The 18,420-nt window shown below is 45.6% G+C and overlaps 1 protein-coding gene across 2 annotated transcripts in view; it reads left to right on the plus strand.

The window, feature by feature from the left end:
* Positions 1-17,387, plus strand: part of TNFRSF11A (TNF receptor superfamily member 11a) — a 29,783-nt gene extending 12,396 nt beyond the window's left edge. The window contains exons 2-10 of one of the 2 annotated variants that reach the window (XM_069808954.1): positions 824-905; positions 1,366-1,491; positions 2,044-2,187; positions 3,270-3,363; positions 3,734-3,828; positions 4,710-4,817; positions 6,717-6,766; positions 8,436-9,321; positions 13,575-17,387. In XM_069808954.1, coding sequence (XP_069665055.1) covers positions 824-905; positions 1,366-1,491; positions 2,044-2,187; positions 3,270-3,363; positions 3,734-3,828; positions 4,710-4,817; positions 6,717-6,766; positions 8,436-9,321; positions 13,575-13,942 — 1,953 coding nt within the window. In that variant the 3' untranslated portion in view covers positions 13,943-17,387. Of the gene's footprint in view, positions 1-823; positions 906-1,365; positions 1,492-2,043; positions 2,188-3,269; positions 3,364-3,733; positions 3,829-4,709; positions 4,818-6,713; positions 6,767-8,435; positions 9,322-13,574 lie in introns of both variants that reach the window. The other variant, XM_069808953.1, reaches the window with a different exon arrangement.
* The last annotated feature ends 1,033 nt before the right edge of the window (positions 17,388-18,420 follow it).

The raw sequence follows: 18,420 nt of genomic DNA on the forward strand, positions 1-18,420 counted from the left end.
ATGCGTAGGACCACCGTGCGTACAGGCAGCCGAGGGCAGGGAAGGGGGTGTGACGGCCTGTAAGAGCTAGAGGCAGCGCTGCTACCTGCTTTGATCTGCTTTGCAGATGCCCTCTCATTTAACGGGTTCAGGTGGTTTGGGGGTGGTGGTTTGCATTGGTTTTGTTTTGGTTTTTGAGAACAAAAAAGCTGTTGGCTTAATGGTGTCACCTCTCTGGATGGCTGCCTCAGTTCCATGAGACCATCTCTGCAGGACACAGCGGGACCCACAAAAAGCTGCAAAATTGAAGTCCGATATTTTCTGGGGCTAGCCAGGAGTATTGTGTATCCCAGCGGGAAGCTGGGAACTTCTTCTTTTTCAGGCGTATAAATCGTTCACCTTACTTGTTTGCTTAATGCTATACATTAAAACTGTCAGTTGCCTGGGTCTTGGTCTGAGGTCATATCTGTGGAAGAGACTACAGAAGTATCTGTATGCCAGGTTTTTTTCTTTACAATTGTTTTGAAGTCAGGTTTCAAATAATAGAGTACTGTAAGAAAAGGTTATATAGCAGGCCAAAAGTTCATGACAAATTGCAAGATTGGGTTATTTATCACCTGGCTGTATTACAAGTCCCTGTGTGTACAGCACCAAGTACATATTCTTAGCGTGTCTACAAAGCAGCTTTGAAGTCATAAATGTTGGGCAATTTTTATTGCTTAGCTATCCAAAATGCTATAGAGAAGAAAGGGTTTCCTCCTCTCTGCCAGCACTGTGACTAGATAGGTCTGAAGCTCTCCAGGTATATTGGTTCTCATGTCCTCTCTCTCCTTCTCTGCTCCAGTTGTCACTACAAATCACTCCGCCATGTGAGAACGAACAACACTATGAATACTCTGGACGGTGCTGCACAAAGTGTGAGCCAGGTACGTGAGCACTGGGCTGTACCGGCTTCATAACTGAAAAGCTCATTAGAAACAGCTCCGTGGGTCAGTAAGGCAGTTTGCTCTTGTGACTCTGCTAATCTATTGGCACATGCCCTTGTAGATGCATGATTTCAGGCTTATGAGTGCCTTCTAGTGCAGGAGTGGTCCTGCTGACCTCAGCAAAAGCCATAGCAGCTATTTTGTTGGGATAGCACTTAACCACTACGGGAGACAGAACAGCTTGATTCTCGTACATGTAGATAGGACTGCTCCCAGGCCGTAAGCTTCGCAGATGTGTCAGTGCCACACTAAACGGGAGCCAGGCTGAGGAAATGAAAAGGTGGCAAGAAGAAATGATTTGTGTACAGCAATGTTAGCCCAACCTGTTATTTTCCCTAAGCTCCTTAGACAGCTGGCATGCAACTTGCAAATGACCTACTTGTCCTTCTCTCATTCACAGGAAAGTATATGTCTGCTAGATGCACTGGTACTTCTGACAGCGTGTGCCAGCCGTGTGGCCCAAACGAGTATATGGATGTCTGGAATGAAGAAGATAAATGCTTACTACATAAAATATGCGATCAAGGTGAGCTGTTCATACCGAAGAACTTTTTAATCCAAATTAGTGAAGCACGAAGGTGGGAAAGTGGATCCAGGGAAGTTGCTTTGTTCAGGTACCCAACACTGGAGGCTGGGCTTGCAGAAGAGCCTGGCGGAGAGGGAGGTCCCCAGACAGCAGAGATTCTGTGCTGTGCTGAGCACCGCGACCATGGTCTCCATGCTGCTGATAATGATTATCTCCACTGGGGCCATTCACTCCTGTGAGTTGGATCTTAAAGGTTGTCTTTTTGCCCAGTATATTGCGCATTCACTTCCCCTAACACGTTTGTCTCACCCTTGCAAAAGCTCTGCTTATTTTCTACAGCAGCTACAAGGAAAAGTATTGCTCAGGAGTGCAATCAGTGAGGAGCCCCGTGCTGATCAAGGGTGTCCCATGCTTCTTGAAGGATAACATTTCCTCTAACGTGAATGGGTTTGCATCTGTCATTCAAGCAAAGCAAATAGGTAGAACAGTAGATTCATAAACTTGAGGCTTATTATCAGAGAGATTTTTACTCCCATCTGCTTTCTCTTTTAGGGAAAGCTTTGAGAGAAGTGAACCCAGGGAACAGCACGTTCCAGCGGCAGTGTGCTTGTACGATGGGCTACCACTGGAATGAAGACTGCGACTGCTGTCAGCGAAATACCATATGTGCTCCAGGATTCGGAGTTGAGCGTCCTGGTAAGATACAGAAGGGGGACGTATGCAGTGAAATGTCCAGCTCAGGCCTACGGGATGAGGCCAGCATCTTGTGGGTTGGTGATGGTAGAGAGGATACTTTAGAGTCTCAGATGGCTATCAACAGAAGATGCATATCTGAGTTATCATTACAACTGCATGTAAACCTCGTGGACTATTTGCATTTTGAAGGCTTCTACCTCTGTAGTTTAAATAGTTTCTTGGATCAAGTGACTTTTGCAAGCTATCACGTGGACATGGCAGTGGCTGCAATGTGTTCGCTGCATTTCTAATGTTTGCTGAGGTGTCTGACTGTGAGTCACTAGGTCATGCATTGCTCTAATATGCAGAGCAGCAGTCCATTGGGGATTGTTCTTAGGGTGGATTTGAAATCAGTTTTTGTCCAACGACTTTGCTTTGCCATTTTATAATGTTATAAGCAAGTTAAAAGCAATTAATACCTTTCAGGTAGCACAGGTATTCTGTTTTAGATGACTTGTAATGCAAAGATTTATTACAGATGTGGAAAATAGAGACAGTCAAGTTCAGAGTTGTAATGAACACTGGGAACAGCTGTGCCAAGCATGAGGAACCCCCAAAAAGCAGCACATAATAGAGTAATGGAAGACGAAATGCTGCATGGGCCTGGAGCACAGTGGTGCTGGTTTTTCTCCAGCCTAGCAAATCCTGATACAACATTTTGTTTACTGTGGCTTCATAGAAGTGACAATACCAGTTAGCGTCGCTGTCTGTGGCATAGCATCGACACAAGGAAGCTAGTGGAAGGGGAAGGATATAATAGATATGTGTTATTTTACAATAACTGCAAATTGCTCCTGGTTGTTTCTCATTTTGATGATGTAGAGAAGTGCTCAGGTGAGACTAGCATACTTTTTTCTGCTTACATGTGACTGTTATTGCTGCTGTAGTGTAATCTAAGATCCTTCTCTCTTCAGGGAAGCTTTCGGGGGGTTGGCAGGGGGGTGTGTGGAGCAGGAGGATGGGGAGCCTAGTCACCTTCCCCTCACCTGAAAGGAACCCACGGAAACTCAGCTATGAAGTTTTTCTTCCTTTACTACACACAGTGCAACAAGATAAGGACACAATGTGTATACCATGTCCCAGAGGCTACTTCTCAAAGGTCGCTTCATCTACTGACGAGTGTAAATCCTGGACCAAGTAAGTCCCTGTATCTTGTAAAAGGACCACAACAGCTAGAAGGCAGGGAGAAACTCGGGCAAAAGCATTTTACAGTGGGATGTTTCAGGCTGTCTGCAGAGCACACAGAGCATCTCTGTCGGCTGTGCAGCAATAAAGGCATTCTCACACTGAAGCTTGAATTCTCCTTGCGGGGAGCAAGAGAAAGCAGTAACAACAGAATTGCTGAGGTGACACAGCTGAAAATAAAGAAGGTGTCTGATGTTCTTAAGGGTGGGGAAATGCAGCAGAAATGTTGCATGTTACAACAGAAAGTAGTGCTCTGCATAAGTGTAGGAGCCACAACAAGCTTTCTCTTTGAGAACTTAGCCTCTTTGTCTTTCTTTTTTAGCTGTACAGCTCTAGGAATGGCAGAAATCGTGCCTGGGACCGATAAGTCAGATGCAGTTTGCACAGAACGGAAGATGCCTGAGCCATCGGAAGACGGCACGTGTCCTCATACAGATTATCTGTTAGAAAGTAGCAGGAGGGAGGAGGGAGGTGTTTGCTAGGGACTTTGGCTGGCTTAACTCCATTCCCATTGTGGGTGACTCTAGGGAGAGCAGCTGTAGACCAGGACAGTGCTTTTGGAAAATCCCACCTTTAAAGACTACTTTAAGCCTGGCGGCTCTAGGGCCCAAGTCCACTACTACGCAGACCTTTACACCTCCCACCGAGGTGCCTGGCAAGCAGCATTGCTGTTATACCCATGATCTCCATCACAGTTACGGCTCTTTCAGTTTTTCAGCCTGCTGATTTCAATACACACGTTATCCATATAAAGGCTAGCAGCTTCTCTTCATGCTTATTTTATAGCAATGGATACAGTCTCATGTGAATGTATCTCTCCCTTCTTGCCCACTGCCCATTTCCTTCTCCAGTGTGGGTATGGTACCAGGGATGCTTCTTGCCTGGCACACAATGATCCTTAATAGCCTGAGATAAAGGACAAATTTTGCCAGCTGAATTCTATAGTCTCCATGAAATGTATGTCCTCCATCCCCTGAGGGAGAGCAAGCACAGCCCATGGACACTGGCAGCTTGCAAGGGGTCTTTCAGAGGAGCATGACTGGATCACACCTCTCTGAGACACCAAGACTCTGTTTTTTGTGGAGATGGCTTGGTACCATGTACCTTCAGTAAGGCTGCTTGTCACAAAATTGCGTGAGTGCTAGAGCTCTTGTCCTTATTATAGAAACTGAAAAATCAAATAGGAAGCAAGAAAAAAAACCTCTCTCCTGTGGAAAAGCAGGTAAAATAAGCAAGGATTGTCATACTGCTGAGTACAAGCTGCATGTTGATGGCACTATCTTCTTTACATTCTGCAGGAACAAACAGGATCTTATACGTGTTGATTGTCGTCTTGTTTTTTGTGGCACTAATTGGCATTGTCATCTTCATTGTATACTACAAGAATAAGGGAAAAAAGCTGACAGGTACGTGATAGCTAATGATATCCATGAATGTGACAGCTGCATGGCTCTCTGTACTCTCTGATTTCATGGGTAACCACCAGGTTAAGAAACTGGGGAGTTATTCTGCAAGTTCTGTACTATCCCTATACCTCTCCATATGGGTACGCTTTAACTAGTGCAAAGCCAGGCTTCAAACAACTTTCCTCTAGGCAGGCAGCATATTACACTTAATGCATAACGCATATTGCTTGGCAGCCTTCTGCAGCCCTGACCACGGGGTGACTGCCCTCGGGGCGGACGCAACCGCTGTGTGGATGATGGAGGGCTGGTGCTGGGGGCTTTTACAGCAGCATGGCTGCTCTGCACCATGCGGCACAGCAGACCCCTTGGCCGAAGGGAAGCAAGGGGCTTTCACCACCTCCTGTCTCCTCCTTCCCACTTTCCCTCCTCCCCTGAAACCTACATCTGGACAGGTTAAAATATGGATTTCAAGACAAAGGCTTGATGTGTATTTGAAAACATGAAGGCAATGTTTTTAGCTGAAGGCTAAAGTTCTGATGAGGTATGGAAGAAATACTAGGAGGAAATAGGATAATCAGTAGAAAAATAGAAAAATTCTGGCAAAAGCATACTGGATAACAGTGGGGTACTGAATATATTGTTAATACAACAGAAATACATTCAAAAGTTACTCAAGTCTGTGTTAAGCCCTGGATCTCCTTCGTTAAGGACATACCCATATTGTTCTGTTCACTTTTTATTTTCTCCCACTAAACGTGGAAAGGTTTTCCTAGTGTAGTTTTTCCATCATCTCCTTTCCCAAGCCCTAGCAATTTTTTAAATGTTTTGGGAGCAGTGGAAGGGAAGACAGCAACCCTCTGTTGTAAAGTATATTTCAGCCTGTGTTTTAGAAATAGTCTGCCTCTGCCACACTAAACATGGGTTGTGCTAAATCTGGAATTCCTGGGATGGGCTGGAGGAAATGGTGACTCTCCTTGCAAACCAAATACGATGCAAAGCAGGTTAGGGGGGAATGCTCTTTATCTGACATTTCTGTTGCCCTGCTGCTCTGCGGTGATAGTCCTTCATTGCCTTTGCATGGTAAATCCTGCTAATCGGAGCCCCAGAGACTTGTAGGATCAGGAAGAAGCTCTGCCTGCTTGGGGTGGGGGGGGTCTTGATGGTAAATGTGCAGACTCAACATCAGAGGAACAGAGTCATTGCTGGGAACTGGCAGTGGCTATGCAGCTGATCTATCTTCAGACATACAAAACCAGCATAAGCTTCAAATGGATGTGAGACCTGAGCCCTACAAAATCTCCTGAAAGTGTAAACAGAAAACAAGAATTGCTAACTCTATTAAGTGGCAGTCTTTACCATAAAGCATTGTTGGACTTAAAGCTTTTCCTTGGGAGATACTCCAATTAAGTGAATTTCCCCATTAAGTACGCCCTGATTAAGTGGAATATGCTGTATTTGAGCCCGCTGTCCTGTGGTCTCAGTGGCTTACCTCTTCTCTCCAGGCTCCTTACTCCTGTCTGATAATGGCCCTTGGGCCATCCATGTGACTTCTCTTGAAATAGACCGTACGGCTGCAAGCGGGTCGGTATTGGGCCAGTCATAGCTTGGTGTGACATATGACCAGGAAAGAAACCCCATTTGAAGTGGAACACAGTTTAACCGTGGTCTATTTTAGGAGCCTGGAAACATTTGTTCCACAGAAATATATCCCTGTTCCAGTTACAATGAATCCTCAGCTAGACCGACGCTGGGACATTTGAACAGTCAGTAAAAACAGTCTCGCTGGTTTTTATTTAATATGATATTGCGGATTGTGAATGACTGTGGGTGTTTAGGTCTGTGGCTAACTTCAGTGGCTGCTATATGTTACAGCTACTCTTTTTGTTCTCCCTACAGCAGATCTACAGAATTGGGCTAACGAAGTGTGCAGCCAAATAAAAGGATCAAAGGTAAAGTCAAAGACGCTAGCATTTTCTCTTTGTTTTATGTTTTCCGCATGGCATTCCTGACACCCCTCCTGAAGCAGACTCCACATTAATGTTTGGCTAGAAAACAAGTTTTGATTTCCTCAAAAAATGCTCGCAGCTTTGGCTTTTTCAGTCTGGTTTTCTGTAAATGTGAGGCGTATGAAATCACCGTTCTCAAATAGCTTCTGAACCTGCTCTGTGGTTTCAGCCAGTTTTAACAGTGGTAAAAGTCTCTGTGATGATTAAATATTTATGAGGAGAAAGTTAAACGTGAGCCCACTGCTTGCTGAACACCTGAGACTCTGCCTGGGAGAAAGCTTTTCTCAATCCGAAGAGCAGGAAAAGCTTCAGTTGAGTTTGCACCTTTTTACATACCAGAGTGCTCACACAGGACAAACCTGGATTTGGGGTAACGCCAAGAAAGCCAGACATGCAAAGCATTAAGCACAGAGCCATCAGCTAAAGAAACTGGCTGAGAGACACCTTAATTCTAGTGCTCACAGAAATCCTTCTTGTCCATTTGGATGTGATAAAAGTAAGACTTTACAAGAGGGTTTGCTCTGGAAGAACACCAGATCCCACACTTGAAACACTCAGATGGAGGCACAGGTTCAAGTTCATGTGCACTGCCTGCTTCACACCACGGCCGTGGACTGAGGTGTCCCAGGTGCACGCTCCCCCCACCACCCCGTCTAGGAGCTCTGCCTAGCTTAGCTGTTGAAAGACTCAAATTCCATTGCTACAAAAAAAAATCCATACCAAACAAACACACCTTTTTGAGTAGGCAGTTCCTCTTTTGTCTCACAAGTGTTAATGCAACTTCCTGCACTGGCAGATGCTCAGATCCTCCGGGACAGAGGAGTGAATCAACAGCAATTAGGGGCTGGCAGCATTTACACTCTCTCTTCTATCCTGGAAGATCTGAACAGATGCTAGAAATGAAAGGTATCAGTTCCCAAATACCTGTCTTTACAGCACAAGTTGCATGAAGTGAAGGAAACCCTTGAATTATTTCCCAACCCTTTTTTTGGAGCTGCAACCAAAAATACAGCTTTACTTTGACAAGTACTGGCAACATGATGTTGTGGGCCTTAGCATTTGTTGTCCTAACATTTTCCAGGTTAAAGCAACCTTGCCCATGTGACTTCTTTTTTTTCTAGCTTTTCTTGGGCCCTCTGAATCAACCCAGTTTCTTTTTCCGATCATTACTGATAATAAAGGTTCTGCTCCCAGTAAGGCCTTCACAGATCAACAGCCTTTCAGACACATAGGGGGTTTCCAAACCCTTCTAAGCAGTTAGGTAGGTCTTACTGATGGTCCATAAGGAACAGCAGAATCTAGCGACTCTTTTAGATTTATTAACTCTTAAGGGCCTTCTTAAGACCTAGGAATAGTCATCTCCCAAAATTAAACGTTATTGCCCCCCAGGCCACCAGATTTTTTCTCTGAACACCCGCTGAGCACAGCATGATCGGTCACAGTTTCACAGCAGAACAGAATTATACTTCAAGACTCAAATATAGCGGTGCTGCTCAACCTCAGCAGCTCCGCACCAAGGAAGAACAGGGATCTGCTTGTTCCTTCTTTGTCTAGCAAATAATCTTCTTCTGATCTATTTCTTAATCAAGTTTTTATTTTTAATTTCTTTCAGGAGCCCCACAGAGATGCATTTGTTACCGAGAACATCACGAATGCTGCCGTCCCCCAGGCCTCTGAAGGCATGTGTCTCCTGGGCCCCACCAGCTCTCCTGCCCCTGGGAACTCATGCTGCACCAGTGGTCACGCTCCTTGCAGGAACGGGAGCCCCAGCATAGCACCATGCCAGGCGGGAGGGAACCTCCAAGAGTTTTCTGTGGTAAATGAGACTGATGATGACCATTTCCCACCAGTTCCCACGGAAGATGAATACACGGATAAGGATCTCAATACCGCTGATTATTTATCTTTGCTGAGTCGGACTGCCAGTAAAACGGTGTCATCATTTTCGGAACCGATGGAGGCAGGGGAGAACGACAGCTTAAATCAGTACTTTTCAGGGATTGGGAGCACAGAGGACATAACAGTCTCTCAAGGCTTTCACCCTTCCTCCAACACAGATGGGGCACACACTGCCACGGACAAACTTCTTCAGAAATCTTGCCAACATGCCCACAGTTGCCTGAAAGAAACAGACAACAAAGGCACAGATCATTTTGCAACAAACTGTGACTCAGAGAAGATCTGTGTGAGGTGTGGCATTTCGTACAGGGAGTCTCCCAGAAAGTGGAGCAAACCCTGTTGTGCTGCAGCTGACAGTGCCTCCACCTCCCCAGAAACTGGATCCTATGCACAGTGCACCTGTGGCCTGAATTTCCTCTCTGCTGGTCAGAGCACACTAGCAAGTGATCATAGTATGGAAGATGCATCTTCAGATAGTACCAACATGAAGTACCAGAACACAAACAGAAGCACTTCAGGGACAAACAGAAGCACTTCAGGGACAAACAGAAGCACTTCAGGGACAAACAGCAGCACTTCAGACCTCCCTCCAGCATCTGGTAAGCCCATTAGGCTTGACCTGTACCCAGTTGTATAGGATTATTCTCTGTGCTGGCTCAATATTATTCAGAGGGTCTGATTTAGGAGAAGGGGAGAAGAACAAAATTATGCCTTTTCACTTAATCGCCCTGAAGCTAATCTGAAAAGAAAACTGAAATAGTAAGGCTATTTGGTTTGTAGTGAATTCTGCAAATTGTATGAGCACTACTGTTGGTCATGAGGGACCATTGTCCTGCCCTTACCTAACCAGCAATGCAGAACCCATCTTCTGGCTGTCACTGCAGAGGCCAGGCAATTCCTTTACTGAAGCATTTTGGTGATAGCAGGGGTGTGTATTGGAGAAGACTTAGGAGGAGGAGAGTATAGGGACCTAGATGCTGAGTCAAGAAAGGATGCATAACGCTCAGACAGACAATTGTCCATTCAACAGTCTGCTTGTACATTTTTGCCATTAGGTTTAAGTCTGGTTACATTTATGTGGTGGTCAGTGAAACTCCATCTGGAGCTGTAACCTGGTGGCCACGACCGGGTCAAAGAGATTATGTTCAATTTTCTGTTTTTAGCTCTTTCTCTTTATTTTTATTTGCTAGGATATAAGAATTCACCTAAAAATAATTTCATACAGACATTGTTTCTCCATACACAAGTGCTCTGCCCCCTAAACAACTCTGAAACACTGTTGCAAATTTACCAATTGACTACCAGTTTACTAACTGAGTAAATGTATCAAAATTGTCAAATGAAAGCAGGGAAAAAAAAAAAAATCACTGAAGCAAAACTAGCAGAAGGGAAGTAATGAGCCTTTTCTGGATGAAACCTTCCTCCCTCAGACTTTTTTTCAGTATAAAAGTCTGCAATCTGCCTGTCATGTGTTATTAGTCATTTTAGATTATAATCTCTTGAAGTCAGATGCTCTATTTTTGTTTATGTCGATGCACTGCCAAGCATAATGAGACCTTAGTTTTGACTGGGACATCTAAGTATTACTGTAATACACGCAGCAGTCGTAAGCAGTTGCCCTTCTTTAAAACCATGTCGTGCCTTAAAGTTTCTTACGGAGACATTCTTGTCAGTCTGCCAAAACCCAAAAGCAACACTTTTGAAGGCTCTTCCTCTCTCAACATGCATGCAACGTGGGAATCTGAAAGTGTGTGGAGTTCATCTTTCCAAGACCAAATAGTCTTTCTGCTGCTTCAGTTTCCTGAAATCCTGACACAGTTTCACTGCCTGGTCTGTACAAAATTCAGCAGTAGTAAAAAGAACACAGAATATCTTTCGTTGTTGTTGGTAGGGGACTCTGAGGTACAACTGAAAGTCAAGTCATATTTGGCACTGCAGAAGTACTGCTTTTCTTTCTAAATCTGACACGAAGAGGAAGAGAAAATATTAAGGAACAATAGGGCAAATAGGAGAGCTTGGATTTAAGAGATGTGCTAGAAAGTGCCGTCTTAGATCTGCAGCATAATTCTTTACATGGGATTTTAATTGTGTCTGTGCCTTCAGGTATGTACATGCTATAGTGCCATCTGGTGAAACCTGAGCACATATACTGTGTTCCTGATTTGCCATTTTTTAGGCACGACTGCCACAAGGTACTGAGAGAGCTGTGGGCAGTGTGCATGTGGGTTAGTTAATCTGTAGGTAATATGGCTTGCTGGCAGAAGTTTTTTCTGTCCGCAGAATGACCGTGCCTTGCTAGCAATGCCTGGTTGCACGGGGAGCGGGACAGGGCTTAGCCATAGGTTCCATACTGAAGCACCCCGGCCACACTGGGGCTGCCCGTGGAGCTGCAACATCATCGGTCATTTTGCTGGGCCTTGTAAAAGGTCCAGATGGAATAAATGTGCATGCAAAATAACTTTCTGTAAAGCTTCTCAAAGCAACTGAAGCCACCAGGCTTTGTACACAGTCGTGCTAAGACAGAATGGTACAAAAGAGGGTGGATGAACAAACAGGAAGAAAAAGGCCACGGGTAATTCCATGAAGTTTTGGGTTTAGTTCCCTAACACTCAAAATGTCAACAGAAATTGCAGACTCTCTCTGTCCTGTGAAACAACCCTAGAGGACCAAAGTAAACCTCTGGACAGGTGCCACTTACCGGGGTCACTACTGGAGATGGAGGCAAGCCTTCAAGCACTCTTTCAAACTCCCAAGCCTGGAGGCAGTCAGAACATGAAGCGTCGGTTCATGACCACCTCAAAGTCATGTGTAGGGCTACAGCACAAAGCATGAGTGCCAGAAGACCGAAGTGACTCATGATCAGGAATGGTTTTGCAGAGCCTTTCACTTCCAGATCCCAAACCAGCCCATTTCAGCAGCGACAAACAGTTCTTGACACCTAGAGGCCATTAGATGGCTCAGAGAAAATTAATCACCTGCGTTGTTCCAGTTCTTAGTGAATAATTACCACAAAAATTAATCTGTCATTGTAATTAATAACATCAGGTATTCTGAAAAGATCAAAAGCCTGAAACACTGCAGAGAACGATGCCTTCACTTATCCTTTGAAGGCATCCCTTATACTTTCCAGGTTGGAAGCACATCTCTTAGTACAGTGCAGGAAGCTCTTGTGTCCATTTTCTGTGCTTTTGGTCCCCAAATATCCTTTTGTTTCAGCACAGTGTCTTCAGTAAGCAGTGAAGATTTGCCAGCCATGTTCAACTAAACATTATAAATGCGTTAATCTGCCTTTTTTTTTTTCCTTTCCCTCCTCACTCTCACATATATTTCTAATTTCTTGATCTCATACTGAGCACTGGTAAACTTTTCTGCAGTACCTTTTGCAAGTGACAGGCAATCTGTATAAAGGCAAACTGTTATTTTTGTACTCCTATTATGCCTAACAGTTTTGTAGATGGCAAACAGCCAAACCGAATTGAAACAGGGGAAGCAACTGGCAGGGAAAAAACTCCTGCAGAGAAAACTCTTATTGACATCTCATGTTAATCAACAACACTTGGAAAGAAAGCAAAGAGCTAGCAATGCAGTGGTTTAGCTAAAATAAATAGGATTGCTTGAGGGGGGCTATTAAGGAGATGCTCAAGTGCTACCCAGACTTGGTTATGAGCAGGCACAGGTCCTAACTCAGCACAGCTGGAGCCCAGTGTTCTTTACTGATGTGCAAACATCACCCATGGCTGCTAGAAAACCAGCATTTCTCTGGGCTGGGCCATGCTTAGCTGCAGTGAAAATGGTAATGACTCAAGGGTTGAGGAACGTAATGAGGAAAGGCACAAAATGTCTAAAAGGTGTCAGATCAGTCCACAAATAATAATTAAGTGAAGCACAGCAGGCAAAACATTTCTTAGGAAGAGTGTTCATAGGTTAAAAAAGAATTTTTTTTAATTTTTTTTTTTTTTACTTGGCTGCTGCGGTTGTTTGATTTTCAAACTTTAACAAGTTTTTAGTTTGTTGTTGAAAGTTTGCTCTCAGTTATTTTCTTTCTGCTCTGAGTGAAGTTTATTAATTCCCAGTGCCTTGAGTCAGTGACCCAGTTCTTGTATGGCAGAAAGATTAAATTTATACTGAAAAATTTCAAACCACAGGCAGACCGACTGAAACTATAACTCCATTAGGTTGCTGTAATATAGACTCTGTCTCTCCACTGGAGTCAGTGTATATCCAGGTAAATCCATGAGGGCACTAGGTGAGTACGGGAGTGTACCTACATGGAGGATCAGGACAATGTAAGATAATTGTATAAGCTCTGTGTCATTTGGACACTGTGTGGTCTGGCATTAAGTCTTTCACTATTTATTCAATAAGGCTGCTACCTAGCCCACACGGTAGGACTGATTGTTGTTTACCAAAGGGGAAAAAAACCCCAATGTGATGCCTGGGACTAAAAAAAAAACCAAACCAAAAACTCATAATTAGATGTAATGACCATTTCCTCACAAACCGTGGGCAGAGGCAGTTTGGATGCAGCTTGTGCATAGGGCAGCACGGGCAGCACGAGTTCGTTGCGCTCCTTCTTGCTTCCCAGAATGCAATTGAGAGAGAAAATATTTCCAAGCCTTCCAGACAGGCTCCCTGTGGATGACAGGCTTCGTCCTGAGGAGGCAAAAATGGAAATAATGAAAAGGTCCAGTGGAAGGCATTGATTATAAGAGCGTTCTCATGTCACGGGGAAAAAATAATGGAACAAGAGTAAAGCCGCCACAGCAGATTAAGTTCACAGTGCTAAGCGTCCACCTCACGAGGAGAAAATATTAATCACGTGTGTCTTCTTTTCTCCCCCCTCCTTCCCCAGGAAATGTGACTGGAAACAGTAACTCCACCTTTATCTCAAGCGGACAAGTAATGAATTTCAAGGGCGACATCATCGTTGTCTACCTTAGCCAAAACTCCCAGGAGGGGGCAACGGCCTCGGGGCCGAGCGAGGAGAACGTGGGCAGCCCCGTCCAGGAGGAGAACCTCAGCCGCTGCGAGACTTTCGCCGGCAACACCCAGCACTACAAGGAGAAGTGTGCCGAGCTGCAGGGCGCCCGCCCGGCGGCGGGGAGCGGGGGGCCGCGGTGGCCCACCGGGGACCGGGGCCCGTCCCGCCACGGCCAGGCCTCGCAGCCCGTGCAGGAGGAGGGGAAGCTGGGACACTTCTCAGAGAAGGCGTTGAACTGAGGCGAGCCGGTGTCCTTGCTGCGGGCCGGGGCGCGGGGCTGCCGCAATGCCGGGCGTCGCGACAGATTCGGAGACTTGTTGCCGCCCCGGGTGTCTCCCGGGAAATTTCGCGGCTGGAAAGGACCCTTGTGGCGCGGGTGCCGGTGGCGGTGCTCTCGCCGAGGAGCTCACCGGTGGGGACGGGCGCACGGGTGAAGCCGGGCGGGCTGCCTCCGTCGCAGAAGCGGCGGCGGGGCTTCCCCCTCTCCCTGGCGGGGTGGTGGGCTGCCCGCCTGGCCCCCCTCTCCCCGGTGCCTCTCCCCGGCAAGCAGCAAAGGAGAGCTGAGGAGATCCTTCGGGCCGGGGACTTTGTGAGGAGGAGAGCGTTGCGGGCCGGGCGTGCCGGGTGCTCCCAGAGAGGGGACAACATGGCGGAGGACCGCCCTGAAAGGGGGCCCTGAGCTCTGCCTCCGGGTTTTCTGTTCGCAACGAAGCTGCGCCCGTTTTGCTGGGTCTTGGGCCTCCTCCGTGCCGCTGGTGGTGGAAGGAAGCGGCGGCCACCTCTGCCGCTGAGCCGAGTGCCACCGCCAACCTTTGCCTCCCTGTGGTGATCGGGCGGGTGGCGTCGGCCCTTTCCATCTTTCCCCAAGGGAGCAGATGCTCCAGCCTCAAACCAGTGCCAGAGCCAAGATCCTGGTCTGCCCCTGATTAACTCATGGGTATGAATAGGCGTAATGCTGCTCCAAGCACATGATAACAGGCAAAATACGGCTGATATGCCTTAAAAGCATATCAGATTAATCCCGAGCAAAGAGCATTTATCGTTTTGGACTCTGATTCACCTCTGCCTTCTTGCACCTCGCCAGAGGAATTCAAACCCCTGAAGATGAGTGACGTGTGCCTGGCGTGCTGCTGCATGAATAATGTTACCAAAGTTTAAGACACAGAGCTGCTAGCAGGTGGAGGAAGGGTCTACGATAACTAGCTGTGGACATTTCCTGAGTGACAGGAGAGGGAGGGGTTACCCAAAGATGGAGAATTTAGTCAAGGTCAAACATGGTTCCTTCATCTGCCCAAACAATTTTGTCATTCCCTCTAATATTTTCATTAGTAAGCAGAGCTTTACTTAGGTAGCATGAAGCTATTTCCAGAGCTCAGCCTGTCTGAGCTGAAATCAGAGTGTAGCCACTGTCACACTGAGAGCTGATAAGCAATGGGACCAAAGGTTCAGATTTAAAGAATAATAGTAGTTGTAGTTAGAAGGAAGTCTCAGCTACTCAATTGGCTTTGGTTCAGGTCCCGTATCCTGCAGCATCCTCTAGCAGCCACTGTGGAGAGAAAGGTGAAGGGAACAGAGTCTCAAGGAACTCCCAAGAGGAAAAGAGAACATTTTTAATGATTTCCTGACATGGGGTAATTTTCTGACATTATCCTGCACATGTGAGCGCTGCAGGAGGCTATCTTCAATCTGAGCCTTCAGGAGGGTCAGTGCTGTGTTTCCTGCCAGACAGCAAAGCGATCTCTTATCATCTAGTGTGATCTCACCTGTCCTGATGGAAAAGGTCTCTGGTAGGGAGGGCTCCTACCCGGGGAGGTTATAAAGCTGAGGGATTCACTGCGTAGCTGCTCTCTTTGCAATAGTACTGCTCTGTAGGTGAAGAGCACCTATAAAGCTGACAAGGTGACCACTGTGTCACCATGAGCTTCTCATCCATAAAACAAAATGATGGGCTTAGCCACCTTCACCTCTCAGGAGACTAATTCTGCATTATTTATATATCTGGGATGTAAAGTTCAGTACAAACGTGCAAGGCTCTCACTTAGGTGGCTGGCAAAAAGGGTGCATGAACAACCAGTCTCCTTTTCATCTCTGCATGGCCTTCAGAAAACTAGACCATCCTAGCCTAGACTCGGCCAGGCAGGTAGGTTGTCCCATTCAGTGATGGTCCAAGCTACCTCTGCCTCTTTGAAGGTGTGTAACTGAGGCTCTCTTATCTGTGGTATTCTTTTATCTTTCCTGCTGGATCCTTTACAACTTTTCTAGCCTCTTCTGGCCTAATTCTTTGTCCCCTAGGCAATGGTGCAATAGGGACAAAGAAGTAGAGCCACCATCACCTTCGTGCAAGGTGGTGCAGATATTCTCGCTCTTCATCTTCATTTTTTCAGTCGTATTTTCCTGGAAAGCATTCATGCAGGACATCAGCCCCACTGGAAAGCACCCAACCAGCCCCACTTACAGAGCAGGAGGGACTGAATTCTTGTGCTCAGCTCAGGGTAAACTACCTGTCTGCAAGTCTGTCTTCTCCTCCTTCTTCCTCTGCAGTTTTTTTTCTTCCCTTGGTTTGTATCCACCACCAGAGAGCAGGCTGAAAATCCTGATTTCAGAGAAGACAATGGGAAGTTTACTATGTGTCCTCAGTGAGGACACATTTTTCACTTGCTGAATTTCAGGATCCTACCGAGCAAGGATTGAAACTAGGATCATCAGCAAGCGTGAAGAAATGGGTCATAGTGATCTCAGTGCCGTGGCCGCTCCCTCAAGGGAAATGCGATGCGCCAAGAGATCTGATTCTTTTTCTTCCTCCAGAGTCTACCCAAAAGAGAAGAAACCATCAGCATGCCGTGTGTTCCCTGGGTCTCTGCCTGGCTGCTTAGACATGGGCCCCAAAGGGACTTCTTTATCCTCATGATTTAATTTGTCATCACTTTGGAGCTGGGGCTGTTCTTTAACATCTCTTTGTACAATGGGGCCCTATGCATTGGGCACTAATTTGGAGGCTTCTGGCTGCTATTGTAATACACATAACTAATGATAATAAAAATCTTAAAGATCTACTTGAGAAAAAGTGAAGATTTTATTCGAATAGAGAAAATCAAATACATTATTATATGCCTATGCTTAATTTGACAAAAAGAAAATATCAAATGTGACTATAAAAACATTCCTGGTTAGGCTTTTGTAACATTTTTTGTATGTAGAATTGTTTTAACAAAAAGTGCTTCCCTTCCCCAGTATGTTCTGCAATAATGTACAAGAGCATCCACCCACATGCGTGGAACCAGACAGGAGCTCTCGTAGATCTGGTGTGGTAATGCTTTATTGCTGAGAACTGGGCACTGATTCCAACCTATTTCTCCTGCACAGCATACGTTTTTACAAGTCTTTCAGTCTGAGGAGTCACAACATGCATTATCCATGACGAATATACTAGGTGCTCTTGAAAGTCAGCCATTTCAGGCCTGGAAGGGCAGCAGTAATTCTGCATATAAGCATGGGAAAACAAGGAACAATCTTTTGTTCAAGGGCACTAGAACAGCCCTTCTTATCCCCATGGAAAACAATATGGCATTAAATATCAATACAGACAATAACTGCTGTTAATCTGTGTACTTTGCTATGTGTTTACACTGAGATTGGAAATCACTCTGCGAGGCTTACAGCATACCTGGGAGTAGCATCACTAAAATGTCGTAATTTCTACTTGTCCATTCGGGTTCCCTTCCTTTTATGATATTGATGGTATCTGAGCAACTACACCCCTGCGTCTGTTATAAAACAGAATCCTGCTGAAGAACATCTCTGTGCTCATTAGGTATTTATTAGAGCTATAGTTTTATCAGATATCTCCATTCAAATTAGGCAGCAGTGCCTCCTCACCACCACCCTTAAAAACAACCTGCAACAATTGGAGAATTCATTTCTGCCAGCATGTGATACTGGATGTGGTAAAATGGCTGCAAATTCTTCTTGTGGAAAAGTTACTTCTGGAGTATGTAATATATATTATTAATAGACGCTTAATAATATTCACCAGAAAATTGAAGTGTATTTTACCAAGTTGTCTGAGGTTTCTTGCAAGGAATGCTGAACCACTCCAAATCTTATAAGATAGTTTTTCAAATCTCCTTCCAAATGGCTTTTCTGTCCATCAGGAATACTTTGATGTTGACCTGGAAGGTACATGCTAAGGCAACTTGCCCACAGCGCTGCTTTACAGTGCTCTCGCTTGGAGATGTGGGCACCAGAGAGCTCTGCCTGGCAGGATTTGGCCTATGAGGATTCCCACCCCCTGCTCCCCACAATGCTAAATGCCAACAGTTCACATTCACCTTGGCTGAGTTGCAGTGGTATCTCTGGAAAAATTGAATTGGTAATTTTGTGGCAGTCGCGGTCACTGCTGAAGCAGAGGGCATGTGATCCCAGGTGCTGATGGGAACGAGTCCCATTTCAGACTGAAAGATTGTTGTGAAATGTGTTTCTCCTCTCTTCCTCTTGCCTGGTGCTATCCTAGCTTCCAGAATGAAGAGTGAGTTGTTGCTATATGAGAAATTATTTCTGTTAGAGCTCTGCCGTATGAGTTTACTCTGCCTTTGTGCTGCGGTGTCAATCACCTTGTTGAGTGGGAAGGTTGAAGCAGAAAACAAAACACAAAGGAACAGCTCCTTAACATCCCAGTTTACTTAACCTGATTGCATGGTAAAAGACACTACTTTACATA

Source organism: Haliaeetus albicilla, chromosome 21, assembly GCF_947461875.1.
Source record: "Haliaeetus albicilla chromosome 21, bHalAlb1.1, whole genome shotgun sequence".
Classification (NCBI taxonomy): Eukaryota; Metazoa; Chordata; class Aves; order Accipitriformes; family Accipitridae; genus Haliaeetus; species Haliaeetus albicilla.